General features: G+C 49.7%; 1 protein-coding gene across 4 annotated transcripts in view; it reads left to right on the forward strand.

Annotated features, from left to right (window-relative positions):
- ZFAT (zinc finger and AT-hook domain containing) overlaps window positions 1–25,962 on the forward strand; it is a 157,450-nt gene that overhangs the window by 83,307 nt on the left and 48,181 nt on the right. For all 4 annotated transcript variants that reach the window (XM_047783202.1, XM_047783205.1, XM_047783203.1 and 1 more), the window contains one exon: window positions 16,664–16,752. In XM_047783202.1, coding sequence (XP_047639158.1) covers window positions 16,664–16,752 — 89 coding nt within the window. The remainder of the gene's footprint in view (window positions 1–16,663; window positions 16,753–25,962) is intronic.

Raw genomic sequence — 25,962 nt, forward strand, 5'->3', positions numbered from 1 at the left:
AAATACAATGACAGTAAAGCAGTCATATCCCGGGTAATGAATGCATTAAGTCGAGTAATTATTCATGAATTCTTACACTTCCCTCAGCAACAAGCCTTACTGGTGTTTCTTGACATGATAGCACATTATTCATGGAAATCCATAAGAATACAGTGCCGGTTAGGAAAAGCGGCGTCCCCCAAGGCCGGGGACGCCTAGAGTGTCCGCTGGGCATGGGGCCGGGTCTGGAGGGCCTGGAAAGGGAGCCGTGGCCTGAGGCCTGGCCCCGAGGCCTGGGCTCCTTTCCGAAGGGCTAAGGTAGGCCGCTGTCTAATGGGAGACCCGGCCTCTGGCCTTGGCTGTGCAGGGAGGGGTCGCTGTGAGGAGCCGGGTCACAGGGGCATCTGCTCACTGCCTTCCCAGAACTCTCCAGCAGGAAAGGGGCAAAGACGCTCTTGGAGTCAAAGCCCTCAGCCACCCTTCCCTAAAGGGAAAGGCCTGGCAGGCCTTAGGAGGCATTTCCTCAGGATACAGCAGCAGGAACTTGCAGGAAATTTGCATGGTTTCTCCTCATTTCTTGCCCCTGGCGTTTTTGGGAGGATGAGGTGTCTGTAAAGTCACGCCTTTGTCTTCAGACACTCACGGTCTGGGAAGGAGGGCGCAGGTCCTCAGGTGTGAGCGGATCGGTGAGACAGGGCAGCCTTGCGCCAGCTGCTTGCCTCTCCTCTCGGGCCTCCGTCTTGTTACGTGGCAGAGTAAGGAGGGTGACCTCAGCCTTTCTTGGGTCTCTCTCTCTCTCTCTGTTTTTTTGCTTTTGAGGGCTGTAACCGTGGCATATGGAGGTCAGCAGGCTACAGAGTCTAATTGGAGCTGCAGCTGCCTGCCTGCACTGCAGCCACAGCAACAACGGATCTTTAACCCACTGAGTGAGGCCAGGGATTGAACCTGCAACCTCATGGTTCCTGGTCACATTTGTTTCTGCTGCGCCCAGGAGGGGAACTCCCCCTGGTGGTTTCTTAAATCCCTTTGTAGCTCAGTGGTTGTCAGTGTATAAACGTAGTATTTGCTTCTACCTTTTTAGTGTGTCTTTTTATAGGGAGTAAAATAATGTAACATATTTAAATTTATCAGTCTTTTCCTGTTTGTTTTTCTCTTCCACGATAGCTCTGTGTTAAAGGAAACCTTCCCCACCCTGGGGGAAAATTCTTTTGTATTTTCTTCACGCTTTACGGGTGTAGAACATTTGTGAAATTTAATGTTCTTGACATTTATTTTGGTGTAAAAAGTGTGTGGCAGGAATCCTACTTTGTTTCTAAACAGTTGTCGGTTGACTCAGCATATTTATTGAGAAATCAATCCTTTCCATTTTGTTTTGAAATGCCAGAATTTCTCAAGATATTGGGTGTTTTCTGAGATTTTGGTCTGTTTCACTGATCTTTGTTCTAGTACGTTGTTTTGTAAGATACTGGTTTAATAACTGTAATATGATGCACACAAGTACTAGTCCTTTCTCTTTTTTGTGGACATCTCTAGTTTTTTTTTTTTTTCTTATTTAATTATTACTTTTTCGGATAAACTGGATGGTCTCATGAGCCATTTGACAGCATCTGAAACATGCTTTGAATTCCTCGGGGAAACGCGCTCCTACTAGAGGCTGGCTGCCTTGAGGAGGCTCGCAGCCTGAAACTGTAGCGTTAGCCCTTTATTTAGAAGCAAGCATTGCTTTAAAGCCTGCCTGAAATTACTTGGTTTTCAGTGCAGTTGTTCCACGGAGAAGCTGCGTGGAATAGGTAGGGCTGGGGTGGCTGGAGCCTTGCCTGGGGGGTCGACCTCGGCCCTATGGCCCCTCAGCCTCCGTCTCCTCCTCAGTAGGGTGGGGGTAATTACAGCCCCCCTCTCCAAATGGCTGTGAGGGTGAAATGGCAGAAGACACAGCCCTCCTCCCTGGACTCTTTCCCTTCTACGCCCCTCTTTTCCCGCCCCCCCCCCCCCCCCCGCCCCCCGCAATGCTCTCTAAGCTGCAAGGCCTCGGGGCTTGGTCCATGGACTCTCCCTGCCATGCCCACACCCTGGGGGGTGACCTCACGGCCTTACATACTGTTTGTAGGAGGCCCCATCCTCCCCGCCCAGCTTCTGCCCCGTGTCTGCTGCCGCCCACCCAGCACCTGCCCCTGCCTGGGTCAGGGGGCCCCTCAGCCCAAGCACGTGTGTCTCCTGTGGTCCAGGGGCCACCGAACCCTGTAAAGACACAGGACGTATTTCAGGTTTTGAGGGGGTCAGGTTTGGCTTCTGCTGTATAGTTTTCTTAGGTTTCATTTATTTTCACAAACCTTGAAACAGGCAAAAGCCTTTCTTGCTCCTGTGCAGAAGAGCAGGCAGGCTGGATTCCGCCCGAGGGCCGTAGGTTGCAGACCCCTGCTGCATGCCTCAGTGAACGGCAGCTCCTTTTCAGGTGTGCAGGTCACAAACCTCAGGTCACTCTTGCCAGTCTTGCTCACACCCCACAATGGTCCATTGGTGAATCCTGTGTGTTGTCCCTTCAACACAATCCAGAATTCTCCCACTTCCGGGCATCCTCACAGCTTGGGCTCTCCTAGGAGCTGCTGTCCCCATGTGCCTACGTTCTTGCAGTAGCCTCCTGGCTGCTCTCCCTGCTTCTGCCCGTGTCCCCACAGTCAGCCCTCACAGGGCGGCCAGAGTCATCCTGCTGAGCCAGGTGTTGGGGTAACTGCCTGTCCCGTCTGAGCCTCCTGCCCACCCGCCATCTCTGACGTCATTCCCCACCGCTGTCCTGGCCCATCTCAGGGGACCTTCCCTCCCTTGACCTGGCAAGCTCTCCTCCCCTGCACCTTCCAGCCCCCCCCCCCGCCTCCATGCCTGAACGGCACATTGGCTTCAGGTCCTCGCTCCAGCATCCTTCCCTCGGGAAGGCCTTCCCTGGCCGCTGTGTGTGTAAAATCTCAACAGCCGCCAAATCGTCCAGACCCCCTGGTATTTCTTGTGTTTTCCTTCTTGGCTTATCTTTCTCTAATATGTTTATAATTTACTATTTATTTGCCTTTTCTTTTTCTTTTTCTTTTTCTTTTTAGGGCCTGCGGCGTATGGAAGTTCCCAGGCTAGGGGTCGAATCAGAGCTACAGCTGCTGGCCCCCACCACAGCCACACCAGCACGGATCCAAGCCACATCTGTGCCGTACACCACAGCTCACAGCAATGCCGGATCCTTAATCCACTGAGCGAGGCCAGGGATCGAACCTGCATCCTCATGGGTCCTAGTTGGGTCCTTAACCTGCTGAGCCACAAGAAGAACTCTGCTTTTTTCTTGTCTCTCTACGACTGAGACTCTCTCATCAGTCACTTCATAGTCTCTTCCTTGTTTCTTCCGGTTTCTTTTTAGGCCTTTCTTTGGCTAACGTGCAGTAGATATATATGTGTATATACAATTCATGATTTACTGTGTCTACACTAGACAGTAAGCCCCTCAAGCAGGGCTTTTTGACTGGCTCTGTTGGTTTTGCTTTGTATTCCCAGTATCTAAAATAGTACCTGGCTTATAGTAGGTGCTCAGTACATTTTTATTGATTGAATGAGTGAAAAAAGTGTGATGTGTCTTACATAGAAAGTGGACAGGATATAGTATCACTCGAAAAGTACCAGTTATTTCCCCCACCTCATCTCCCAGATAGTTCTGTTACATCAATGCTTGCAAATTAGAGATTTTAAAATACGGTGGAGGACTGCACTAAGTGAATCTTTTTTTGGGTATCTTTTAATGAAGTAAAAGAGAATTGAGTAACTACCCTCGCTTTTACCTGCTTGCAAATCTGATTTTTCCTGTGTATTGGCTTCTTTAAAGTGGTCTATCCCTGTTTATTCTTTCCTATTTCCCGAAGGAGCTCATTACTGTGCCTTAGAAGAGAGAGGCCAGAAGGGGCGAAGGCTTCTGTTAAAAAGGTTTGCCAGTCGATATGTACAAAGAGAGATATTGATCTCTAAAAGGGCCCGATTAAACCCTGGGCAGGTATGCCCGCAGATGCAAGAATTTAATGCAGGAATCCTGCTGGTAACACCTCCCCACCCCTTTTTGACCTTAAAGAGGTCCTAGCTGTGATGTGTGGTCTAGTGGTTTACACAGGAGTCTGCCCACCTGCAGCAGATAGGGGAGGTTAAATGGTGCAGCACCCTCATGGTATGTAATCAAATGAGAATTCTCTAATCGTGAAATAAAAAGCTCTTTGACGTTCAGTGCTAATTCCTTTGGGCCCCCTGCTTCCCCCAATCCACCCTGCCCTCCTTCACTTGAGATAAGAAATTGATAACGAGGAATTATCTAAGCTTCAGGCATGCTTGTGTGTGTAATAACCGGACGAGTGGAGGCTGAATTTGGGAATTAGGTCTGAGGGGAGCAGATACCCCTTTTTCCCTTGCTTCTTCAGTTTGTCATAAGTGATCCCGTGGCTGCACATTGAAATATTCTAGGAGGAGTTCCTGTTATGGCTCAGCAGGTTAAGAACCCGGCTAGTGTCCGTGAGGATTTGGGTTTGATCCCTGGCCTCACTCAGTAGGGTAAGGATCCGGCATTGCCATGAGCCTGTGGTGTAGGTCACAGATGTGGCTCAGATCCCACGTCACTGTGGTTGTGGTGCAGGCCTGCAACTGTAGCCTGGGACCCCTAGCCTGGGAACTTCCATATGCTACAGGTGTAGCCCTAGAAAGAAGAAAAAACAGCAATATTCTAGGAGTTGTAAGTATAGAGTTGTTTTTAATCTCTTTTCTCTGAAAAAACACAGTGACTCTAAGATAAAGTTGCCCCACTGATCCGTAGTCTCATCCCTTCTAAAATCATAGACTCTAAAACTAGGAAGTGAAAAGCAAATGGTGCCTGAGCAGCCTCATGTTTGATCTGACCAAGTTTATTTGCTAGGCTTCAGTGAGATTGGTCTCTCTGAAGCCTCCTTGTTGCTTTTATCCTTTCTCTGTCTTACTGCTGGTGCAAAGGTTGAGGGACAGGGTGGGAGTAGGGCAGTGGCATGAACGCAGTAGGTTTCCAGGCTTACTTTATGGGCCGGTGTCTGGGTCATGGGCAGGAGAGGGGGAGGGCTGATTTCAGGACCCAGGAGTCCCTGGGTCCACCTGTCTGGGGCCACCTGAAGCTCTTTTGCTCTTTTTTTTTTTTTTTTTTTTGCTTCTTAGGGGTGCACCCGTGGCATATGGATGTTTCCAGGCTAGGGGTCTAATTGGAACTACAGCTGCCAGCCTATTGCCACAGCCACAGCAACGCCAGATCCTAGCTGCATCTGCGACCTACACCATAGCTCACGGCAATGCCAGATCCTTAACCCACTGAGCGAAGCCAGGGATCAAACCCGAAACCTCATGGTTCCTAGTCGGATTCGTTTCCACTGCGCCATGACGGGAGCTCCTCTTGCTGAGGGTTTTATAAACTGAAAGAATAACTGAGCTCATACTGTAAAATGAACCATAACAGCTTCCTGAACAGTTAGGCATGACTAATACAGATTTCACTGTTGGATAAGGCTTGGGCACCTAACACCTCACCTGACTAGAGAGGTCTCAGCTGCAAATACCTGGCACAGCATCTCTAACTTTCATCCAGTTCTGTGCTCTTTCCTGGTCTTTTGATCTGGCTCTGCCTTCTCTTTCTTTCCTGGTCTAATGCTGATCCATTCCTCCTTGTATCAAAACTGATGTACTAATTACAGAGAATCATCAGTCCCTAAGCTACTGTTGCTTGAAGTTCAGCTGTTAAAGTACAGAGATGTCTTAAACTGTACTTTTATTGCTGTAGCTATTTCTGTTCTGAGTTGCCATTGCACAAATTACTGCAGATGCCAGAACTGTGAAGATGTGTGCTTTGCAAAACGCCTGCTGCAAAATGCCTGTTACTCCCCTGCAGGGTGCTTTTCTCATATTAGGTGTGTGCCAGACCACACAGGCAGTGCGGCAGCGTGGGTAAAGCCTGGGCTCAGGAGGGCAGTCCCGGGTTGGAACCACTTCTTGCCCGATTGACCTTGACCAGGAGCTGGGTCATCCCTCTTTGGGTGATGAAGCTTCCTCTGTATGGGGACATTTTAGTTTCCTATGGCTGCTGTAACAAACGACCACAAAATTTAGTGGCTTAAAACAACACAGATTTATCATGTGACAGCTCTGGAGGTCAGATGTCTAAAATCAAGGTGTTAGCAGGGCTGCATTACTTCCGGAGACTCAAGGAGAGACTGTTTCTCTCATCTCTCCGGCTGCCAGAGGCTGCCTGTATCCTTTGGCTTATGCGCCACCCCTGCCCCATCTCCAAGCCCGCTCCCTAGCTCTTACCCTGTCTCTGTCCCTCTGCATCTGTCCTCACTTCTTCTCTAAGACTCGGACCCCCTCGCCTCTCTTGTAAGGACCCTTTTGATTTCATTGCGCCCACCTGGATAATCCAGGACACTCTCCTAGCTTCCGATCTCAAACTTGATCACATCTGCAAAATCCCTTTTGCGCGTAAGGTGACATTTTTACAGGTTCTGGGGATTAGGACCTGGATGCTTTGGGAGGAGGGCCTTGTCAGCCTAGCACAGTGGGCTTGTGGGAGGTGAACGGGGTTCATATTGAGTGTGTCGGTTCCTTCGAAGTGTGCGGCGCGTGATTCTGTTCCATAGTGATCCGTAGCGCGTGTTCCCAGCCACTCTCGACACAGTCAGTGTGCAGCTGGTTATTTGTAGTGATTATCTACGTCATCTGTGTCATTTAGGAAGGATCAAGTTACTCTTCTCTCAAACATTCTTTCATTAGGAAGGCACAGCACAAGAGTTAATATTTAGAGTATCAGTGTTGAAAAGGGTAACGTCAGTTTTCTGAAAAGTTTGCTTATGCAAAACACTGCCTTTTTCTGTAAGACTGGCTAAACAGTCATAAGGAAGCATTTTCACTTTTATGCCTCCAGGTGTTACGACTAGTAACGGTTTATAGCTCTGCAGACTTCTTTCTCTAAGTATGTTCGTGTTCCTTCAAGTTTGAGGTACACGGGAAGTTTGATTTGGCAGGAATTATTTAATTTAGCAGGTATTTCAAAGGCGTTGCCTTCAAGCAGAAGGAATTTTCTGTCCCTGTCTCTCTTTGTGTCCTGATGCAATCCAAATGCCAGAAGATGGGGGACAGTTTTGTTTTCCTCCGATGGTTGGTTTCTCTGCCATTCCCTTCCTCCCTGGTTTTATATAGAACTCTATTTAAAGTAACTGAGCAGCTGGAACCATCCTCGGGGAAACTCATCAAGCAGACGAGGGTGTCGTAAGAAACACAGGAAGCAGGCAGGTGCTGCGTGTTTCCTTTTTTAAGTATTTTTTTAGTTTGACGGTAATTCAGTTCACATAGAATGTCGTATGAGCTTAAAGTGTACAACGTAGTGATTTGTCAGATGTGTATATTGTGAAATAATTACCACAGTAAGTTTAGTTAACATCCATCAGCTGGTTCCCATTTCTTTTCTTATGATGATGAGGTATTTTTTTCATTTTTTGCATCTGTGTGGCACATACCATTATGTAAATTGAAGATGTGTGTCAGGTGCTTTGTACATGTACCTATGGGCACATGATTGCTGTCGCAGCGGCATTTAACTCCTTACATATCCCAGTGTGCGTCGTTGACCCAGTCATTACTGTGTCGGACCACTGTGGCATCGGCGCTTCTCGCTGCAAGTTTGGACCCGCGAGTGACATCGATTTCTACCCCACCCCCACGCTCTCATCCTCATTAACCCCTCTTTTACTTCTTGCTTTTTTCCTGAGTTTGATTCGTTAGATTCCAAGTGTAAGTGAGATCACACAATATTTGTCTTTCTCTGTCTAACTTATCTCACTTGGCATCATGTTCTTAAGGTCCATCCGCATTGTCAGAAATAGAGCGAGTCATTCTTTCTCACGGCCAACTAATATTCCATGGTGTGTGTATCTGCCAGATCTTTTATATCCGTTCATGGTTGATGGGCATTTAAGTTATTTCCATAACTTGGCTACTATGACGAGTTGTAATTAGTGACTAATGCTGCAGCTGGGGAGGATGCTGTCCTTATCCTTTGTAGTGGGACCCTCCTCGACCCAGGAGACTCCTCCTTGAGCAAGGCAGGTGCTCTCCTGCCACCCGCAGGCCCTGCCCTCTCACATAGTCATCTTCCCTTCTGGAGCAGAAGGCAATTCAGCAGGAAGGGCAGTCCTGACCCTCCCCTCTTTGTCTGACCCGAGGCAGAATAACAGGGATTTCCATTCCTTTTCCCCCATCCTACTGCCCAGTGCTGTCCCCTCTGCCTGAAGGACAAGCTGAGTATCTTTCTGCCTGAGTGAGCCTGAGTCCAGGGCCAAGCTCACGATTGCCTGCCCGCAGACCCTGGGCTTTCCTTTACGGCTGCTGGCACCTCATCAGCCAGCATGCCATTGCCGGGTCCCCCAGTGCTCCACTGCTCAGAGATTGGCTTCGTTCCATCAGCCACTTGGCCGTGAATTACTGCTCAAGTTAGAGCCCAGCTCCTCTGAGAGAAAACCGGAAAATGGAGAAGGATCCTGCCGAGGTGGTACCTCCCCTTCTGAGGGATGGACAGAAGTAGTGGGGGTGATGTTTCCACCCCCCAGCCTCCATCTTTGAATGGAAGTTGTAGTGTCACACATTTCGAGGGAAACAGGAGCTGTGGCGAAACAGTATCTGCAGAACGAGCTGCAGCATCTGCAGTGGAGATTGCCTGCATGCCCACGTTCGGACAGGTGCCTGGCTGACGCGCGCGGAGGCTGAGGGCGCCGATGGTGCCTCTTCTCTCACCATCCGCAGCCGCCGCCGCATCATCCTCAGACTTAGTCTTTGAACTGCCTGACACATCTCTTCTTCCCTGAACTAATTGAGGCCAGTTCCTGAGCCTCTTTCTGGGAAAGGTAGTCTGACTAGTTCGTCCTTGCGGTGTTTTTTTCACCTTTTTAAAGTTAAAGTATCGCACACATATCAGAAAATGCGTACTTGGTAAGTGATCCACTCAGTGGATTATCTCAAAGGAAGCACGCCCGTGTAACCATGTCCTAGGACGAGACACAGCATGTTGCCAGCCCCTGAGGAGGCCCCCGACCCATTCCCCCAGCAGATCCCCTCCTCTCTTTGTCAAGGTGGGCACTGCCTGGACTTCGGACACCTTAAGGGGACCTTGCCTGTCTTTGAACGTCGTATAGACCGATCCACATCAGGTGCTCTTTTGTGCTGGCTTCTTCCTTTTCACAGTGTATTCGTAAGGTCCACCTGGGTGGTCGTGATTCTGACACTTAACGCCTGGACCTCTAGATCAATAAAAAGGATTTATAAGTACCTGCGATTCTAGATTCTGTCGTTTGTAGCGGGAAGACTTTGTCCCTGCAATTAGCTGCTTTCACTGTGCCAGTGTTTCTGCAGCGAGCCTGCAGAGCTCTCCTGAAAAGAGTGTTTTTCCAGAAAGTGGGATGACTCGGCTTTCCTTTGTCCTCCTCAACGACAAGAATCAGCTCAGGATGACCTCTGACTGTTTAGAGAGGTCCAATCCTGACTCAGAAGATGAGACGTGACCACTCCTGAGGAGATTCGCAAAATTAGGCCACTGCCTTTTCTTTGTGAAGAAGAGAGGCAAAAATGCCTAAATGAGTGTGCAGCTCCTCAGGGCTCGTGGTGTTTTAAATGACCATGAACTGTTTTGAACTTCAAGTTCAGAAAGCATCGATACCTCTGCAAGGTTCCATGTTGAAAGACCGTTCTTCCGAACTGTGGGCAGGATCGAATGGAATCCCGCCCTCCAGCCTTGCAGAGAGGGCTGCTGATTTATCGGCAATGCTTCTCTGTGGCACAGAAAATACGAAAACCACCGTCACAGAAATCTAAACCCTCCCTACACGTGTGCCTGCAATTCTGTCCGCTAACAACTGAATTCTCCTTTTGAAGACTCTTTTCAGTCTTTATTCATATGCAAATGGAATGGTGATAGAGTTGTGGTTAAGGGACAACTATCAGAGTTCCCACTGTGTTGCAGTGGGTTAGGAATCTGACTGCAGCAGCCTGGGTCGCCTGGAGGGTGCAGGTTTCATCCCCCAGCGCAGTGGGTTAAAGGATCCAGTGTTGCTGCAGCTGTGGCATAGGTCACAGCTGCGGCTCGGATTCAGTCTCTGGCCCAGAAACTTCCATATGGCACGGGTGCAGCCATTAAAAAAACAAAAGGATAAAGATCATTCTTACGGCTTTAAAGTTATGGTTGCTTTTTTGTTGCTGAAGAGTCAGCAACAAAGTGCATTGAAGAGGCTCCGCTAGGTGGCGATCCGCGAGGCACCTAATCATTCTCTTCCTGTTTTCTCTCTTCTCCCGTTGTTCCAGCTTATATTGCAGGGAGTCCTTTCTTGTGTACAGACTGTTCCTTCTTCCGAGTTAATTCCTGAGGATACATTTCCAGGAGCAGGATGGCTATTTTGTTGTGGTGGTTTTAATTGTGCATAGCACTGCCAGCTTACTTTTCAAAAAATTGTACCAGAAATATAAAATCATTGGGCATTCCTGTTTGGCTCAGTGGGTTAAGAACCCAACTAGTATCCATGAGGACTTGGGTTCGATCACTGGCCTCCATCAGTGGGTCAAGGATCCAGTGTTGCTGTGAGCTGTGGTGTAGGTCACAGAAGCGGCTTGGATTCAGAGCTGCTCTGGCTGTGGTGTAGGCCAGCTGCAGCTCTGATTTGCCCACTAGCCTGGGAACCTCCAGATGCTGCGGGTGCAGCCCTAAAAACCCAAAAAGAAAAAGGAAACACGAAATCATTGCTACTGAACTCTTCATTTTTAGCATCACGTGTTATTAAGAGTGTTCAATTTCTTGGTTTAATGGATATCGGACCTTACCGTTTTATTATACTTCTTAGTTATTTGATAACTCATGGAATCACACGGGTGAATGAGAGGATGCGGTGGATTGGGTGGGTGACGCGCGTAAGGAACTTACCATGTTGCGTGGCTCCTGTGTTGTGTGTAAGTGTTTGCAGTCATTGGACTTTTGATTAATTAAGTGGATTTACTCCTCTCGAGCGAATTGTTCCTGTCCTTTTAGATGTGCTTGCGTCCAGGGGTCTTGGCGTTTTATATTCGTGTGTTTACTCATTCATTCATTCAACAGCCGTGTTTGCTGGGACTCGGCCGCCATGGACAGAAACTCACCTGAGGTGACTGAGCAGACGGGTGGCCTCTGTTACATCCTGCAGAGCCTGGGGCTCCTCGGGTTTGGGGTCGCTGTGGCCGGGCCCTGGCGTCCTTCCCCTCAGCTTGACCGGTGCCCCTCACAGAGGCCTGCTCGGACGGCCCCGCCCTGCGGCCACGCGCTGTCCTGGTCCCTCCTCCTCCGCCACGTCGCCCTGTCCGTTTCCACCTTAGCCCAGTGTGGTGTGTGGTGATCTACTCGCCTCTTGTCCTCACAGGCCACGTGCTCCCTGAAGGCCGAGGTCCCGCTGCCCGTTGGCTGCCGAGCCCGGGGTCAGGCCTGGTCCCTGCACCCGGGGCCCCTCGGAATGCTCTCTGGGTGGATGTCCTCGTCCCTCTCTTTTGCTCCTCTCTGCCTCCTTGTTCTGCTGTTCCAGCTCCATCTCTCTTTGCAGATTGGTTTGTTTGCTTGTTTCATGCACGGAGTGAAAATAAAATGGCCATTATAGCTTCTGAGTTACATGCTTCAGAGGCCAATGGTTCAGATTCCTGGCTCAGCTTGGGTCACTGGCCCACCTCGGGGGCATATGCCCCATGGCTAGGGGTGGAGAGCTGGTGGGCCGGGCCACCTCCCAGGCTCTACTGTGTCCTGTGTGATCTGCACGTTGTGGGCAGCGGGGAGGGAAAGGGGGCATGGCCCAGCCCGCTTCCTGTTGGGAGCTGCCCTAACTGGTAACTGGCTGCTGGCCTCGCAGCCAGCCTGCGCTCCCTGCCAAGCACAAGGATGCGGAAGGGGAGATCTACTGTCCTCGTCCCCAAAGTCCCTGCAACCCAGCGAGAGCGCCAGACGGGCCAACCAGAGATGCGTCGATGTGCCTCGTGGGTGCTAAGGTGCTTTGGATACAGCAGTGGGTAACGCGGACAGCAACCAAAGCAAAAACCCAGACTCCCACTGCCGTGAAGCTAAACGAGAAAAAAGATCAATCAGTAAGAGGCTGGGTATGTTACAAGAGAGAGATGAAAATGTCTCCAATATTGAGGAAATTGAGATATGGAAATACGGATGTGGAACGATTCCATTTCAACATGAAAATGTAGCAAGAGGAGGGACGTCCCCAGTGCCATCCTAAACAGGACGGTTGTGGAGGGAAAGGAGCCAGCAACGCATGGAAGGGCATCCCAGGCCCAGGGACCAGCAAGTACAAAGGCCTGGGTGTGCTATGGGGTGGGGGTGGAGGGCTAAGGGTAGCACTCGAGTGCAGGGAGGTGACGGAGAGGGCGCCTTAGAGGGTCCCACCAGCCGTTGTAAGGGGGTGCAGGCTTGCTCTGGTGCAGACAAGGCTGGATAAAGAAGGCCTTCTGTAAACTCATTCGTAGTGTAAGTTGCTTCCGTGTTACTATTTTTCCTTCTCTATATTCTTACTACTTAAGGTGTATCATCTCAGGCTGGCTTAATTAGGCCTGTCCTTGGATTGTCCCTGGCAATGTCGGAGGTCAAGGCTATAGGACCTGAGGGGGGCTGCCTCAGTGAGGGATCCGCTCCTGGGCCACCTGCACGCACTCTCAGCCTCCTCTCTCGGGGGCCACTTTTCAGGTGCCTGCCACACAGGGTCTGAGTCCATCCTGGCAGCAGGCAGGGGTCACCTCCCCATTTTTCTAATGGAGCTGCTGAGTAGCAGAGAAGAGCGAGCCCTGGGACCTGCAGGGTGAGCTGGACTGGGCCTGAAAGAGCTCCCCTCCCTCGCCACCGGGGCTTCTTGGGGCTACCATCCTGTGTGACCAGCCTCTGCGTGTGTGGTTCAGATGCACCTCTTGCTGTTGTCAATTCTTTGTGCCCTTTGGGGCAATGGTGCCATTCCCTGTTAGCCGAGAGGATTCTTATGTAGCTGTGAGCTGGGGCTCTGGGGTTCAGATCCAGGCTGTGCCACGATCCTTCACAACATGCCAAGCTGCTCAGCTTCCTTTCCTAGTTCCTCAGAGGGTTGCTGTCTCCCCGGGCTCCTGCGTGTAGGTGAGTCACACATCCCGGGTCCTAGCACAGCCGCGGATGGCCAGCAGAGCGGGACATAGAGATGACAGGCAGGCGGTGTGATTGATGACTTCAGGGTCTTTAAAAGCCCACCTGGTTTTCTTCCTTTTCCTGGGCTGCTCTGTGACTCACGTCCGCAGCCGCTCGATGTTCATCTACCCACCCTGTGAGGTCCCGCTAACCTCGGGTAAATGCTCTGGTTTCTAGCCAACCGTCCTTCTGATCTTGTGATTCTCAGGAGGATCTGCTTTTTTTTTTTTTTTTTTTGGTCTTTTCGCCTTTTCTAAGGCCGTTCCCGCAGCACATGGAGGTTCCCAGGCTAGGGGTCTAATTGGAGCTGTAGCTGCCGGCCTACACCACAGCCACAGCCATGCCAGATCTGAGCCGCATCCTTGACCTATATAACACAGCTCACGGCAACACCGGATCCTTAACCCACTGAGCGAGGCCAAGGATCGAACCCGCAACCTCATGGTTCCTAGTTGGATTCGTTAACCACTGAGCCGTGGTGGGAACTCCAGGAGGATCTTGATAGAGAACAACCTGAGAGTCTCAAGTCATTGCTTTTTTATGATTAGTCATGCGCCTATACTGTGTTATTTTAAATAGGCAGCAGATTATGTCACGTGGGGGGCTGTCAGTGGTTGCTGGAAACATTTGTAATATTTATTGCCCGGGCTCTGACGCCTCGTAAGGGATGGTTCTTAGGAGCTTCCTTCTTTCCTTGTTCCCTGCAGGGCCCTGGGAATAGATCTGTAAAAGGCTGACTCTCGATCTCAAACGAGGCGATGCCATTTGGTCATTTCAGGCACTTAATCTCTTCCTCTGTGATCCACGTGTGTTGGTAATGAGTGGAAATACTTATCAACGTGGAGAATGCTTTTCTCAGCTTTCCTCCCCTCAGTGGGCAGCGGGAACTTGGGCACCGTGTTCCTCAGGCTGCCTGGGCAGCGGGAACTCGGGCCCTGTGTCCCTCAGGCTGCCTGGCATAGTGATGGTGGATTGAGGTGAGTCACAAACCAGTAGAGAAGTTTGGGTGGCCTTCTGTTTGAAAAAAAGATGACATGCTGATAATAGAAAGTGTTCATTGCTCTCTAATTATGACCTGTCTGCCTTAGATGTGAAAGGTTTTCCCCACCCTTTGGACTTGCAAAATTGGTGGCATCTGGAGTTTGGGAGTCATTTGCCTGGAGTGGTAGGTACAGCTGCGGTGTTGACATTTTGATATCACTGTTTCCCTTTTCCTGCTGCTATGGAAAGTATTTTTCATGTAACATGTACAAAATTTCCTTTTCGTTTCTTGCCCCGTTCCACTTAGTAAACTGCACAGCGTGCGCTCTGTCTGTGCTGTGCCCTCAGGTGCTCGAAGTGCCATGATGAGTACAACACGGCTCCCGCCCGGGGGTGGCCGGGGCAGGTAATGACCAGGCTGCAGGGTTGGGCGTGGACAGAGGGTATGGAGAGGGTGTGCGGGGCAGCTTCAGGGGCCGGGCCTTTGCCTGCTTATACCAGAGATGTTGATCAACTTGAGCTTTGAGTTAAAGTGAGGAAGGACAGGTGCCGAGGCACAGTGCATGCCAGGCTTGGAGGATATCTGTGGAGGCTCAGGTTCAGACTACAGAGACAAACAGCAAGTAGGGGGTGGGGGGGGGGGGGGCGGGGGTGGAGGGGTTAGCTCTGCTTCTGGAGGCCTTCTGTGCCAAGCTCTGGAACTTCTGCTTGGAACTGGAGTCACTGGTGGGTTATGGGGTGTGCGTGTGTTAGATCATGGGGGTGGGGGGGCAGCATCAGGATGGGTGGATGGATGATGGAGTGGGGGTGGCAGGGGGTGGTGAGAGATGGAAGGAAGGATTCCCTGAAGGCAAGGAAACCAGTTCAGATGGCTTTTGCCATTGTCCAGAAAAGAAATGAGGAAGGCCTTGGCCAGCTTGGAGGTTTTAGAAACAGAGAGAAATGGACAGAGAAATATTAGGAGTTGAAATCAGGAACTGAAAAAATGAGGTGAGTGTAGTTATGCTCAGGTAGATGCTGCGGGAAGGCTGCTAGGTCTCTGACCTGGGCCATCAGGGGGTCGATCAACCAGGAAAGCTGGAGGTGAAGCCATCTGATGGGTAAGATAATGAGTCTAAATTAGGACATTTGGGTCGGCTAAGCGGTAGTCCCGCAGACAGCTGGCTGGATGCTCAGATCTCAGGCTCAGGGACAGGTAGAAGATGTTAGGTTTCGGCATCAGAGGTTTAGAGGAGCCTGCGGGGACCATTGCAGGCAAGGACCCTTGTAGAAGGATAAGAATGGGAATGCGGGCTGCAGCGCTCTGGGACGCCAGCGTGTGAAAGATGCAGGCGGACGAGAACCTCTCAAGGGTACTCAGGATGCGCAGCCAAGGGGCCCAGAGAGGGATTCAGAGGAGAGGATTTCCCACGCACGGCCTATTACTTGAATCTCTTAAAATAGGGATTGAGAGCCACCTTTGACTTGGCAGCAGGGAGGTGACCTTGGTGAGACAGGTTTTTGGGGTGAGCTGGTCTCCCTGCCACTTGGCTGAGTTCAGGAGCAAACGGGGAGGGAGCATGGGGGCTGCAGAGATAGATGACATTGTCACCTGGCTCGTCTGGAAGGGAAAGGCGGGAGAGGTCCCGGAAGGAGCCAGCGTTTCTGTGCTACCATGTGCAGTGACTGTGGTCCTTGTCCCCTGGGAAGCCATCAGGAGCTGCATGGTGAACAATTCACTGCTGTGAGAAGTAGCTCAGATTTATATCTGGTTGCACATTTGCATTATTGCAGGGTGAGGTTTTATTTATTCTAATCCATTGATTTTACATGTGAGCTTGTTTATCGCATTATTAAATATTTACCAATTGCTAAAACCAGAATCCTTTCCAAAGGTTTTCACATTTCTTTGTTGTTTTCTCTCCAGCGTCCCCTTAAATCTGCCTTTCATGCTCCTACCGGCATTGGGCGTGCTCAGGCACAGGTCTCTCCTCTTGCTGAATGGCCTTTGGCTCAGGAGAGCCCCCGAGCTCCTAGGGAGACGCCGCAGGCCCTTGCTGTCGGCCCCCAGCCTCTCCAGGGTCAGCTCTTGACTCTCCAGACCCCACACTTTAGGTCCGGGAGGGAAGGCGCAGCAGCTCCCCTTCCCGACCAGGTTGCCCTGTGTTCTCACCCCGTGCCCCCCTCTGCCTGGAAGCCTTTCCTCTCATCAGCTCGAGGCACCCTTACAGTCCCTGGAGGAGCCTGATCAGGTGTCACAACTCATGGGACGTCCCCAGGGAGAGCAGGTGGGCGTTCCTCTCCCTCCGAGGGAGGCAAGCGCCCTTCTGCGCCCTCGGGCCAGACCCAGCGTGCTGCCTTCTGTGCCTGTTTGCTTACTTGCCCTTCCCTCCCCTCCCCCCAGGCCCTGGACCCCTGGGTGACAAGGGATGTCTGTGTTTCACTCACAGTCTGCCCGACGACACTCACCCTCTTTCCCCTTCTTTCCAGGGAAGCAGTTTAAGTGCACGGTGTGTGACTACACGGCGGCCCAGAAGCCTCAGCTGCTGCGGCACATGGAGCAGCACGCCTCCTTCAAGGTAAGGGCTCGGCGGCCAGGGCGCTCACACTGGGAATGCCTCGCTTTTCCAACTGAAGACAGCAGGCCTCCTTGCGTTGCTTGGCCGTGTCCCCCTCACTTCCGCTTTGGGGCGTTCCCCCTCACCTCCGGGCTGCTTGGCCAGTGCATGTGGGGCCCGGTCCTGGCTCAGGGACCCGCATACTCTCTGTCTGCACAGCATTCTCTGTACTTCGGAAACCAAGCCCAGGAGCAGAGCGTAAGAGGAGGCAGACTAGAGAAAAGGCCCCCTCTTGCCATAAAAAACGAGTGATTTAGAGCCAAGAGTTGGTGTTTAGGGACAGCAGTGTGCACTGTCAGATCCCGGACTGCTGCAGGTAGCCCCCCGGGGAGGACAGGCGTGAGGCTGCCTGGGGGCTCATGTCCGCCTCGGCGCCAGCATGTCCCAGGGGCTCGAGAGACCCTGGCTGTCCTTGTTCTTCTGATGCCTGCCGTGGATGTTTCTTTCATGTAGACGGTAACGTCCCCGTGGCCACTGCGTATGGTGCAGTCATCGACAGCAGGCACTCTGGTCCCGTGAATTTGTTTAATGAGGAATTCTGCTCAGCACTCGGCAGCTTGACCCTTAAAATCAATGCTGCTGCTGCTGCTGCTGCTGTGCAGGTGGAGCTGGGAGCACGGTGCTGAGATGTTTGTTAAAACCGTGTCCACTGCTAAGTCCCAGAGAGCGGTAGAGTGTGGAGGGGACCGTGGGCCCCCCGCACTCAGAGGGTCACTTAGTGGGTATCTCCTGTGTGCCTGTACCACGTCAGGGACTTCACAGCCCTAAGCTCTGATCTCTGCTGATAGCACTGCCTGGGTCTGACACCTGAACAGCCTGCATCGAAGACAAATCCCCTGAGTCTTTCCTGATCACCCACGTCCTCAGGCTTTAGTCGCCGTTACAGCAGCGGCCAGCCTGTGCGGTCACCCTGTGCCGTCACCCCTTCGGAGGTGATGAGAACCCTCCCCATGGACAGGCTCATCTGATGCCCAGAACAGCCTCGGGGTGAGGTCACATGAAGGCTCGTAACCTCTCCTCTGTAGTTAAGGAGCCAGGTGGCTCAGGCAGATGAAGGCTCATGTGCTGTAACTGTCCAGCGACCAAGGGAGTGAGAACTTGGGCTTTGGCTCTGACTCCTGAGTGTCTGTCACCGGATTGTCTCAGTCACTTGTTGTCCACAGAGAGGAGGCAGCTGGGGAATCTGAGGCTGCTGCACCTGTTGCTCATGCTGCTGCTTTAACGTTTGCACTGAAACGAGGTTCTTAGGAAGACCCACGTGTCACCTAGGGAGCTCGGAACCTCTCATCGGGGTGTTCCGTGTTTGCATCCTTTTACTTAATTAAAGTTAAGAGCCTTATCGCACAGCCCACAGCTCCCAGACCTGAGCGCAGGGGGCCCTCCGGATTTTCTTAGACTAGTGCGGCTGCAGTGCTGGACGGTGCCGCGATAGGGCAGCTTTCACTTTGGAGACAGCAGCGAGGCCCGGGGAGGTTAATTACTGTCCTCGCCGTCCCAGAATCGGAGCGGGACTTCCCATTCATTCCTCGCGTGGACCGTCTTCCAACCAGAGAGACAGCCGACTGTCTCTGCCTTGAGATGCTCACCGATTTGTTCCTCGGGTTTGTGGCTCTGGCTTGGGTGCAGAAGTTCATTTGGGGGCGGTTTGACTGAAGGTGTCCCTTTGGTGTGTAGCTCTGTTTCTCCCTGCCGTCACCCGGTGGCACCACGGGGCCTCGGGAGCCCGAATAAGCTGGACCTGGGTCGTGGCAGGTTTCCCTCGGGCTTCCTGTGGTTCAGGTGTCTCCTGTGCCGAGTGGGACCCCCGCTGGGGATGAGATTCAGGCCTGAGTGAGGACCCCTGTGTCAGCCCTTGGCCTCTCCCCTCCCCCAGGTCAGGATGCTCTTCTGGGCCACGTGCCTGGAAGCTGTGTTTCTCAATTGGCTGAGGTTCGAGAGGCAGAATGAACTTGATTTCCTGCCAACCACCCTTGTCCTAACCGCTGTTTCCGTTTCCTCTCTGTCCACTCCCTGTATTCCTTTTCCATCGCTGCTATAACAAAGTACCCCTGGCTTTGGGGCTTCACACAGCACAAGTTTATTATCTTACGATTCTGTGCTTCAGAATTCCAGCCGGGTCACACTGAGCTAACGTCCAGGTGACGGCAGGGTGGTGCTTTTGCTGGAGGCTCCGTGGCAGAGTCCTCTCCTTGCCCTTCTGGCTCCGACAGGCTGCCCGCGTTCCCCGGCTTGTGGGCTCTCCTCTGTCTTCAGGGCCATGAGCATCCCTCGTCCTCTGCTCTGACCCGCCTCCTCCGCCTCCCTCTTCCAGTTCATCAGGCACCTTGTGATTACAGTGCGGCCACTCCGACAGCCCAGCATGAGCCCTTATCTTGGAGTCAGAGCATCCACAACCTGAATTCCACCTGTCGTCTTAGTTCCTTTTTGTTCCAGGGATTAGGACATGGTCTCCTGTGGGGGGCCGTGCCCACCGCATCCCCACTCTTTTTCTCTCCTTTCTCATCTGCTCTGTGGTTGAACGTTCTCACACATATCTGAAAATACACACTATGTGTCTCCTGTATAACCTTTTCCTCCCCACAGCAAACGTTATCAAGAAATCAGGTCTTAGGGCTTCCTGCTGTGGCACAGTGGCTAATGATCCAGCTTGTCTCTGTGGAGGTTCGCGTTTGCTCCCTGGCCCAGCGCAGTGGGTTAAAGGATCCAGTGTTGTTATAGCTGTGACACAGTTTGTGGCTCCAGCTTGGATTCCATCCCTGGCCTGGGAACTTCCATATGCCTTGGCTGTGGCCATAAAAAATTTGAAAAATCAAGTCTCACTGTTTTACTGATCCATGGTGATGAGGCCTCAGAATCTTCAGGCAGATGCTACTAATTTATTGCACTTGGCTTTCGAGAGGAAACCAGTTTGCTTTTCTAGATCTAGAAATGTAATTTTCAGTGTGTGATTTGCGTCAGGAAACACTGTAATAAGGGCAGACGCCTGTACTGCCTTTAAAAATTACAGTGTTATTTATATGTTTATTTGAGAATGAAATTAAAATGTGTTTATTAAATAAGGTTTAGAAAATGATTCTTGGGTCCTTCTCCTGGGGGAATTTTTGGATATATTTTTGGACATGATTGAGGTCGCCCTGTAAATGAGCTTTTTTTTTTGGATGGAGATTAAAATGTCAGCTTTATCAGGGAGATAATGCTCTACTGGAGAATGTGGCTTAGATGAGTGGCCAGATGGTTTGCTGAGTTAGAGGAACCTCACTGTCAGAGTCCGGACAGGGGCCGCTGCATACTTTAGGCATTATAAACAGTGCTTTTTATTTATTGTCATTTCATAGGTCTTTCCCCATTTCATGAAAATACATTTATTAACTGCTTTTAATGGCTGTGTAAGGATGCGTATCACAGTTTGGTTAACCATTCCCCTCATCATTGAGCAGTTTCATCATTCGTAGTTCTTTATGAGTTGACCATACAGTGGACATAATTCCAAAAGCATTTACGCGTCACCCTAAAATCAAGGACTGAAAACACTGGGAGGAACCCATCCAGCCACCAAGGGTGCACAAATAATGAAGATGTTACATACACTTCTTGCAGCTGTAAATAAAATGCATTCCCTAGGGTGGAGCCCGAACCCCCAACCTTAAAAAAAATAGGGTAACCTACTCAATATTGTGTAATAATCTATGGGAAAAGACTCTGAAAAAGAAGGGATATATGCCTATGGATAAGTGATTCACCTTGCTGTACACCTGAAACTAACACAACTTTGTAAGTCAACTATACTGCAATAAAATTTATTTTAAAAAAGGGGGGATGGGCAGAGAAGATGCTCAGGAGAGGAACCACCCTGAGCCGGAGGTTTCTAGACAGAAACAGGCTTGTTCCCTCTGCCCAGCTGTTCAGCTCTGCTTTCTTGCTCATAAAAAAGCCACACATCTGGAGTCGCCATGGTGGCTCAGTGGGTTACAAACCCAACTAGTATCTGTGAAGATGCAGGTTCGATCCCTGGCCTCGCTCAGTGGGTTAAGGATCTGACGTTGCCATGAGCTGTGGCATAGGTCACAGAGGGGGCTCGGATCCCGAGCTGCTGTGGCTGTGGTATAGGCCAACAGCTGCAGCTCCGATTTGACCCCTAGCCAGGGAACTTCCATATGCCACAGGTGTGGCCCTAAAAAAAAAAAAAAAAAAAAAGCCACACACCTTTCTATAAGCAAGGTGACCCACAGACAGGGCTCACTTGTGGAGTTCTCCCCATTAGACTCAAAGGAGCCTGTGACTCGGCTGATAGAAATGTTCTCCGTCCGAGGGCCAGTGGATCCAGTGCCAGTGCCTGCCGCCTTGCACATGAATGCTAAAACGTGGCTTTATTTAATTCGAAAATATTTTGAAATAACTTTGGACTCACAAAAAGTCTCAGAGTTCCTGTGTCCCTGTCAGCCACCTCCCCTGGTGATAACATCTTTTTTAACCATAGTATATTGTCAAAGCTAGAACATGGACTCTGGTACGTTACTAAATTAAAAAAAAAAACTTGACGTAAGTGTAGTTGACTTACAATGTTGCATTAGTTTCAGATGTACAGAAAGTGAATCGGTTACACATAGACATATATCCATTCTTTTCTGGATTCTTTACTCATATAGGTTATTATAAAACATTGAGTAGACTTTCCTGTGCTACACGGTAGGTTCTTGTTAGTTATCTGTTTTATATACAGTAGTATGCATATATTAATTCCAGACTCCTAATTTAACCCTCTCCCCCACGGTGGTTTCCCTTTTAGTAACCATAAGTTTGATTTTGAAATCTGTGAGTTTTGTTTCTGTTTTGTAAATATGTTCTTTTGCATCATTTTTATTGGATTCCAGAAGTAAGTGATCTCAAATGATATTCGTCTTTCTCTGTCTGACTTACTTCACTTAGTGTGATAATCTCTAGGTCCATCCATGTTGCTGCTAATGGCATTATTTTATTCTTTTTATGGCTGAATAGTATTCCGTTGTAAATATGTACCACATCTTCTTTATCCATTCCTCTGTCGCTGGACAATTAGGTTCCTTGTCTTGGCTATTGTGAATAGTGCTGCAGTGAACATTGGGGTGCAGGTATCTTCTCAAATTATGGTTTTCTCCAGATAGATGTCCAGGAATGGGATTGCTGGATCATACGGTAGTTTTATATTTAGTTTTTAAAGGAACCTCCATACTGTTCTCCATAGTGGTTGTACCAATTTACATTCCCACCAACAGTGTAGCAGAGTTCCCTTTGCTCCACACCCTCTCCAGCATTTATTGTTTGTAGACCTTTTGATGATGGCCATTCCGACTGGTAAGAGGTGGCACCTCATTGTAGTTTTGATTTGCATTCTTTAGTAATTAGTGATATTGAACATCTTTTCATTTGCTTTATGGCCATGTATTTTCTGTGGAGAAATGTGTATATTTCTGCCCATTTTTTGATTAGGTTGTTTGTATTAACATCAAGTTTAGGCGTGGTTTCCTAGTGTTTATTTTGCTTGGGATTTGCTGAGATTTGGGATCTGTGGATTTACATCTTTCATGAGGCTGGGCCATTCTCAGCAGTTATCTCTTTAAGTATTGCTTCTGCTCCATTTTTTCTCTAGGACTATAATATCTCATAAAGTAAGCTGAGATCTCCCAGCATTCAGTTGATATCTCTCTAATTCTTTTTTCTCTTTGTGTTTCAGTGTATATGACTTGTGTTGATCTTTCTTCAAGTTGACCTATCCTTTTTCTGATGTCAGCTCTGCTATTTAGATACCCAAATGAATTACTCAGTTCCTGTTTTTAAAAAATATACAGCATTTCCATTTAGTTCTCTGTGTAGTTTTCTTTCTCTTTTAAAATTTACCATCTGTTTTCACGCGTTTTCCGTAAGAGCCTTTCACATATTCATCATCATTTAAAATGTTTCTGTCTAGTGATTTCAGTATCTGAGCAATCTGCATCAGTTTCTGTTGACTTTTTTTTCTTGAATTGGGTCACATTTTCTTCTTTGCATGTCTCATAATACATACTTGAGTGCTAGATATTACGTGTAAAAGAACAGTGGGGACTATTGGCCACGGCAAAGAAAATACTCTTTGCATCAGGCCATTCAGTGGGGGACTGTGCAGAGAATAGCAGGCCTGACTGCTGTCCTTTCAGAGATGTGGTTGTGAGTTTGGCTCTTGGTTGGTATCTGGTGGCTGGGACGGTCCCGTTTCTCTCTGGCTCTCTCCTCCTTGGGGGCTGTCTCCCCTCTTGGCCCAGCCCAGCCTCAGAGACCCTATAGTGCATTTGGTGGAGGCTTTGTGCACTTGCTGAACGTGGCGGTGGACTTTCTTTTCCCATCCTGCTCTGGCCCTTGGTGCCTTTTCTTTGCACCCTTCTGCGCTGGGGCAGAGGATGCTGGGATGAAGTCAGGCCTCTGTCTGCCAGGCTCACGGGTCTGGGGAGAGCCCTCTGTGCATAAAAAGCCACAGCAAAGAGTTCCCGCTGTGGCTCAGCAGGTCAAGAACCCGATGTAGTTTCCTCGAGAATGCGAGTTTGATCCCTGGCCTCACTCAATGGGTTAAGGATCTGATGTTGCTGCAAACTGCGGCTTGGATGCAGTGTTGCTATGGCTGTGGTGTAGACTGGCAGCTGCAGCTCCAATTCAACCCCCGGCCCGGGAACTTCCATATGCTGCAGGTGTGGCCATAAAAAGAAAAAAAAAAGAAAAAAGAAAAGCAGCAGCAAGTATGTTAACTGCTTCAAGAAAGCCGTGTACTAAGCTCTGTGGGAACCCGGGAGACTAGCTGACTAATTATTCCAACTCTATCGCTTTTTTTTAAAAGCTATGTTTCAATTGAGTTGATACAGTATTACCACATAAAACCTATAGCTTTTGAAACCTAGAGCAACCAGAAAGTTCTCTGATTGACTGATATCCACAAATCAGAGGGAACTGGTGTAATCCCTTGTTGTATTCCCCATAATGAAATGGGTCCCAAAGGCATTCATGGTGTGTCCGTGTGAAACAAGTTACATGTACAGGACAGGGGATGCCAGGCAGCTGGGCTCATGGGCTGGGCAGGGGCTTAGGTACTAAACTGAACAGAGGTGGTGTTTGGATGGGGTCAGCCAGGACGTGGCCGGGTATCTCACCTACTCCTTGCTTCCGCTCCAAGCCTAGTGAGCGAGGGAGTGACGGTACGGAAATGATCTCCAATAAGCAGAATGTTTAGAGCCACACATTTATAAGCAGCTCAAGTTAATCCTCACTCTGAGATGCTCAGTATCCCCCAGAAGGCGGAGTCACCTGGCACTGCGTACAGCAAGCGTCCTGGCTTTATTTCTACTCTAACTTCTCCTGTTACCCAGGAGGGGGTTCATCTTACCGTCAGAGAGTTCCACCACAAGGCGGATGGTTTTAAGTATCTTGTGTCGGAATAAAAAGACATGGGGAATGATCCCTTTTATAAATAGCCCTATGCTGGGCATTATGGCAGGTGTTTCATATATATTACTTTATTTTGCCCCCAAAACCCCTGTATGAAGGTAGGTATTGAGAGTCCCATTTTATAGGTAGGGAAACTGAGGCCCGGAGTCCAGTCGAGTCACATAGGCAAAAGTAACACAGTCCGTAAGCGGTGGAGCTGGCATTTTGAGCCTCGTCTCTTTGTAGACAAAGTTTCTGTCCATCCGTTACCCTGCACGTTGTTGTTCTCAAGCCAAGCAGAGGGCCATTTTGGCCCCCTCGTCACTTCCCCCTCAGTGCTTTGATTATATGAGCCCACAGGTAGATGTTCAGCTCTCAAAACTCAAGCAAAATCTTGAAGCGAAATGCTGAGTGTAAACTTAGCAGCTGCACCGTTTCCCAAGTTCAGGGGAAATGCCTGAACTTGGGTGAAGAGAGCAAGGAGTCACATGTAGGGTTGCAGTTGGTGGTGTTCATTTTGCTTTTCAGTTCTTAATTTCTTTGAAAGTGAAGAATCTGCGATTACATGTTGTTCTTTTTGCATGATATGCGTGTGAGGAGGAAGAGGGGCTGTGGTAGGAGCAGGTGGTCAGAGGGGGCCATTTATTAAGTTCTTTTGAACTGAAATACCTCTACTAAAAACCTGTTACACCAGGTATTTTAGAGTTTTAAAGTACTTTGGGGGAAAAAAAAAAAAGGAAATTGGATTGTCTTATGTTAAATTAAAATCCTGTCTGTCTTACAGTATGCAGTATATTCTCTGGAAATATTGCATTTTGACAGCATAAACGATTATAAAAAAATCAATAGTTGGAGAACGCTGAAGAGTCTTCTAAGCTCTTGCACGAAAAGCAATTAGTATGGATTGATTTACTGTTATTTATTGTGATGAGATAATTGCCTCAACATAAGCCATTTTGGATCTCGTGGTACCTCGTGGTTTTAAAACATTTATTCTTTTAAATTGTTTAATTTTTCTCTGGCCTTATTTTATAACAGAGATGGCTTTGTGCTTGGGGAGTGAGAGGACACCTGGCTTGTTTTTCTCTCGCTCCTGGGCCCCAGGCTTGGTTTTGTCCCCATTGTGGCTGATCCAGGAATGAAGTCCCAACCTTGGCTTTCAGGCTTATCATCCTGGAGCGAGAGGGCAAAAGCTCAGGCCTCTTCTCTCCTGCAGAGCAGGGCGGCTTTGGCCAAAGGCTGCGGTTGTAGACTGCAGCGGGGGGTGCACAGTTGGACAGGAACAGGGGTGCCCTCCTTTACACAGCAGCGGTGCTTTGGAGTCGTCAGCACCGACCTGTCTAAAGGCTGACCCTTGGGACCACACGTCCTGGCCCGCACTTGCCCCTGGCCCTCCCCGCAGGCCCTTTCCTTCTGGAGTGTCTCTCCTTCTGCCCTGTGTCCCTTTCTCCTTGTCCGTTCCGTGGATCAGCAGTGCATCCTTGGGCTCTTTGTGTGTGTGTGTGTCAGCCTGGGGGTTCGTTGACCAGTCCCCAGACTTGGTTCTATGTGTGTAGTTCAGATCCATCTCTGAGCTCAGGCAGGAGGAGGAGGAGGGGAGGGAGCCAAGATTTCAGACACAAAGTGGCTCCAGAAGTTTCCCTAATCAGCATCACCAGGGGACTCGTCATTTACAGCCTCTGTGCTTTTCTTATGAATATGCATATTTTTCTTTTGAGCGGCCCGCTTCCCTGTCCAGCCGTGTAG

The sequence above is a fragment of the Phacochoerus africanus genome, chromosome 6, assembly GCF_016906955.1.
Source record: "Phacochoerus africanus isolate WHEZ1 chromosome 6, ROS_Pafr_v1, whole genome shotgun sequence".
NCBI classification, from domain to species: Eukaryota; Metazoa; Chordata; class Mammalia; order Artiodactyla; family Suidae; genus Phacochoerus; species Phacochoerus africanus.